The sequence below is a fragment of the Oncorhynchus gorbuscha genome, linkage group LG17 (genome assembly GCF_021184085.1).
Source record: "Oncorhynchus gorbuscha isolate QuinsamMale2020 ecotype Even-year linkage group LG17, OgorEven_v1.0, whole genome shotgun sequence".
Lineage (NCBI taxonomy): Eukaryota > Metazoa > Chordata > Actinopteri > Salmoniformes > Salmonidae > Oncorhynchus > Oncorhynchus gorbuscha.
Window position 1 is genome coordinate 15,655,029 of NC_060189.1, and position 5,000 is coordinate 15,660,028.

Below are 5,000 nucleotides of genomic sequence, written 5' to 3' on the forward strand. Positions count from 1 at the left end.
GACGCCACTCACATGCGTGACACACATGCACTTTATAACCCAAGGTAAGAGAGGGAAACATGCTCACACACACACACACACACACACACACACACACACACACACACACACACACACACACACACACACACACACACAAAAACACAGACACACACTACATCAAAAGCCAATTCAAAGTACTGTTGTCTTTTCCATGTCTCAATGTTGTAGTGTGTGAAGATAAAATGTGTTGTTTTTGTTAGTGTGTGTGTGTGTGTGTCTTTGTCTCCTCCATAATTTACCATTCATCCAGTGTGCCACTGTACAGCTCCCGCTACTACTATAATCCTTCTGTAGGTTTAGATTAGAGTGATAAAGGGTCTGGGCTGCGTTCAGAAGGGAACACGTTGTAGAACGTTTTTATAATGTTCAGTACATTTCCCCCACCTGAATGATCCCCAGGTCTGTGATGAGGTTAGTCAGAGTACAGTAGCTGACAGTAAGTTGTGTTGACACTTTAATGGGCAGCTAGCTAGTTGTTGTGTACAAGGGTTACTGGGCTGGCTGCTGTTTAATGTGTAACCCTCTCACCAGGCTCAAATGTGACTCTCATGATATTACCTTACTTAGAATATCTGAACAGCATGGGATATTAGGTGAGAAGCACATCTCCAATAAGAATCCTTATTATAAACTTGCTAGGATGATGAGAAGCTAGGGGATTCATTTCAGATAGAACGATTATAGATTGTTGTTATTATATAAGGATATGCTTTCCCAAGCATTAAATGAAACTGAAACAGTAAATGACCAACGCAACAGACATAAGGTTCAATATGTATATTATCACATTTTCAATGTACCACATCAAAATAAATAAATAATAAACCCCAATGATTTTTCACAACCCATGTCCAAATGAACTGCAAGCTTGGTTAAACCCGTTGGCGCGCGTTGGAGCTCCGCCCCAAAAATGGCGACACACATAAAGTCCCGAAGCACCCCACCGTTGTGGTTACTCACTACTCCTATATATTTCCTCAGCGAAGTAAAGCAGTTCCGTGCAGGTGTCCTCAAGATGCACATCTATCAATGCAGACAGTGCTCCTTAGCAGCAACACATATCCCATGGTAACATGAGCTCGTTAATCTTCCACAAGTAATTCTCTCCAGTTCTCGCACGACGCTAGGCTAACCTCGAGGCTGTCAAATACCTCCACAATGAAATGGTAGCTTCAATCTCTACTAAGTTTTTCTTAATAAAAAAATAAGAACTCATTCATAAAATAAAATCAATATTTCCCTTCAAAACTCGGTAGATATGGGTTTTGTTGAACTTTTCTCCTCTTCTTTTATAGTTTTTTTTCTTTTTCTCTGCATCCCTTTTTCAACATCTCTCCCTCTTTCTTCAACGTCTCTTTCCCAGGCCTCCTGTTATAACCAGGTCAACTCTCCCATTGGCCTCAGTTTAATTAACAAGCTACCTTATTGGTCAAAACCGAAAAGTAAATCAACCTATTTCACTTGTTCTTTAAAGGGATATTCCTTCAAAAGAAATGCTTTACCGACGTTACAATTCAGCAGCATTCAATCACCTTTTAAATCTAATACCAATGAATTATAACAAATCAACTCTATACTTGGTTTTAACAAGGGTATTACACCTGGTTGCTTTGTTATTGTGTTGTTTTGTTTCCATGGTGACAGTGAGCATCTGAAAACATGCTTGTTGCTTGTTCACCGTTGTGATGTTTTTAAATGCTTTGGTTTGGCTGTTTCAGCAGTGATGGTATACTTTGTCATTTGGGGTTAGTTTTTGTTGTCAGTGGGTGTATTTAAAATGTGTTGAATTGTGTTTGCGATTATGTTATGGTTGGATTGTGGTTGTGTTTATAATGTGGTTAGGGTTACTGTTTGGGTCTGTGTCCTTTGCTTCTGTGTCTGACTGCTTCAATGAACATGTGAGTGACCATGGAGGAAGAGAGAGGGAGACTCAGAAAGAAGGAGAGAAGTCAAGATAGAGAAATAGTGTGTGTAAAACAGTGACAAAAAAAGGAGAAAGAACGTAGAAAGAGGTACAATGAAAAAGGGATGTGGAGTTTGGAGAGGAGGGGCAGAGACTGATACAGAAGAGAAACAGATAGACAAGAGGTGGTATAGAGAAGGGGTAGAGAGAGAGAAGGGGGTAGAGAGAGAGAGAAGGGATAGAGAGAGAAGGGGGTAGAGAGAGAGAAGGGATAGAGAGAAGGGGGTAGAGAGAGAGAAGGGGGTAGAGAGAGAGAAGGGGGTAGAGAGAGAGAAGGGGGTAGAGAGAGAGAAGGGATAGAGAGAGAGAGAGGGGTAGAGAGAGAGAAGGGGTAGAGAGAGAGAAGGGATAGAGAGAGAGAAGGGGTAGAGAGAGAGAAGGGATAGAGAGAGAGAAGGGGGTAGAGAGAGAGAAGGGGTAGAGAGAGAGAAGGGGGTAGAGGTAGAGAGAGGCAGATAGAGAGAGAGAAGGGGGTAGAGAGAGAGAAGGGGGTAGAGGTATAGAGAAGGAATAGAGAGAGAGAAGGGGGTAGAGAGAGAGAAGGGGGTAGAGGTATAGAGAAGGGATAGAGAGAGAGAAGGGGGTAGAGAGAGAGAAGGGGGTAGAGAGAGAAGGGGGTAGAGGTATAGAGAAGGGATAGAGAGAGAGAAGGGGGTAGAGAGAGAGAAGGGGGTAGAGAGAGAAGGGGGTAGAGAGAGAGAAGGGGGTAGAGAGAGAGAAGGGGGTAGAGAGAGAGAAGGGGGTAGAGGTAGAGAGAGGCAGATAGAGAGAGAGAAGGGGGTAGAGAGAGAGAAGGGGGTAGAGAGAGAGAAGGGGGTAGAGGTAGAGAGAGGCAGATAGAGAGAGAGAAGGGGGTAGAGGTAGAGAGAGGGGATAGAGAGAGAGAAGGGGGTAGAGAGAGAGAAGGGGGTAGAGGTAGAGAGAGGCAGATAGAGAGAGAGAAGGGGGTAGAGGTAGAGAGAGGGGATAGAGAGAGAGAAGGGGGTAGAGAGAGAGAAGGGGGTAGAGGTAGAGAGAGGCAGATAGAGAGAGAGAAGGGGGTAGAGGTAGAGAGAGGGGGATAGAGAGAGAGAAGGGGGATAGAGAGAGAGAAGGGGGTAGAGGTATAGAGAAGGGATAGAGAGAGAGAAGGGGGTAGAGAGAGAGAAGGGGGTAGAGGTAGAGAGAGGCAGATAGAGAGAGAGAAGGGGGTAGAGGTAGAGAGAGGGGATAGAGAGAGAGAAGGGGGATAGAGAGAGAGAAGGGGGTAGAGGTAGAGAGAGGGGGATAGAGAGAGAGAAGGGGGATAGAAAGAGAGAAGGGGTAGAGGTAGAGAGAGGCAGATAGAGAGAGACAAGGGGGTAGAGGTAGAGAGAGGCAGATAGAGAGAGGGGATAGAGAGAGAGAGAGGGGATAGAGAGAGAGAGAGGGGATAGAGGTAGAGAGAGGCAGATAGAGAGAGAGAAGGGGGTAGATGTAGAGAGAGGTGGATAGAGGTAGAGAGGGAGGGATAGAGGTAGAGAGAGGGGGATAGAGGTAGAAAGAACAGGATAGGGGTATAGAGAACGGGATAGAGGTAGTGAGAAGTAGAGAGAGGGGATAGGGGTAGAGAGAGGTGGATATAGTTGGAGAGAGGGGGATAGAGGTAGAGAGAGGGGGATAGAGGTCGAGAGAGGGAGAGAGGGGGTAGAGAGAGGTGGATATAGTTGGAGAGAGGGGGATAGAGGTAGAGAGAGGGGGATAGAGGTAGAGTGAGGTGGATAGGGGTAGAGAGAGGTGGATATAGTTGGAGAGAGGGGGATAGAGGTAGAGAGTGGGGGATAGAGGTAGAGAGAGGGGGATAGGGGTAGAGAAAGGTGGATATAGTTGGAGAGAGGGGGATAGAGGTAGAGAGAGGGGATAGGGGTAGAGAAAGGTGGATATAGTTGGAGAGAGGGGGATAGAGGTAGAGAGAAGGGGATAGAGGTAGAGAGAGGGGGATAGAGGTAGAGAGAAGGGGATAGAGGTCGAGAGAAGGGGATAGAGGTAGAGAGAGGGGGATAGAGATAGAGAGAGGTGGATTGAGGATATAGGTAGAGAGAGGTAGAGAGAAGGGGATAGAGGTAAAGAGGGGGGAAATAGGTAGAGAGGAAAGCTCTGCCAAGCTCAGGACACTCTGGGTCGGTCAGTCGGATGCCTGAATTATTCAACCTGCCACACGATATGAAGAGACAGATCAGGGAGAGAGAGAGCGAGAGAGAGACGAAGGGAAAGAGGTGAAAGAGGGAGAGATGAAAGATGTGGGCAGATTGAGTATAGAGGTAGAAATAAAGATATTAATACTGATTTAAACTCAAATGTGTGTGACTGCATGCTTTCCAGCATGTGGGGCGGCAGGGTAGCCTAGTGGTGAGAGCATTCGACTTGTAACCGGAAGGTTGCAAGTTCAAACCCCCGAGCTGAAAAGGTACAAATCTGTCGTTCTGCCCCTGAACAGGCAGTTAACCCACTGTTCCTAGGCCGTCATTGAAAATATGAATTTGTTCTTAACTGACTTGCCTGGTTAAATAAAGGTAAAATAAAAAATAAAATTAATAAAATTAAAATTAAATGTTTGGGTGTGACTGGGATGGGGGTGATAGAAGGGGCTTGTCCTCCAGATGTATGGTGTTAGTGTTTGGCAGATTAAATGTAGATGTTTGGTGTTAGTGTTTGGCAGATTAAACGTAGATGTACAGTGTTAGTGTTTGGCAGATTAAATGTAGATGTTTGGTGTTTGGCAGATTAAATGTAGATGTATAGTGTTAGTGTTTGGCAGATTAAATGTAGATGTTTGGTGTTTGGCAGATTAAATGTAGATGTTTGGTGTTTGGCAGATTAAATGTAGATGTATAGTGTTAGTGTTTGGCAGATTAAATGTAGATGTTTGGTGTTTGGCAGATTAAATGTAGATGTTTGGTGTTTGGCAGATTAAATGTAGATGTTTGGTGTTTGGCAGATTAAATGTAGATGTATAGTGTTAGTGTTTGGCAGATTA

The 5,000-nt window shown here is 44.7% G+C and overlaps 1 protein-coding gene across 5 annotated transcripts in view; it reads left to right on the forward strand.

Annotated features, from left to right (window-relative positions):
• Positions 1-5,000, forward strand: part of LOC124001765 (estrogen-related receptor gamma-like) — a 323,078-nt gene that overhangs the window by 167,155 nt on the left and 150,923 nt on the right. For 4 of the 5 annotated variants that reach the window (XM_046308812.1, XM_046308813.1, XM_046308810.1 and 1 more), the window contains exon 2: positions 1-44. This exon is cut by the window's left edge and continues 88 nt beyond it. The exons of the other annotated variant lie outside the window; for it this stretch is intronic. In XM_046308812.1, coding sequence (XP_046164768.1) covers positions 1-44 — 44 coding nt within the window. The remainder of the gene's footprint in view (positions 45-5,000) is intronic. 5 annotated transcript variants of the gene reach the window in all.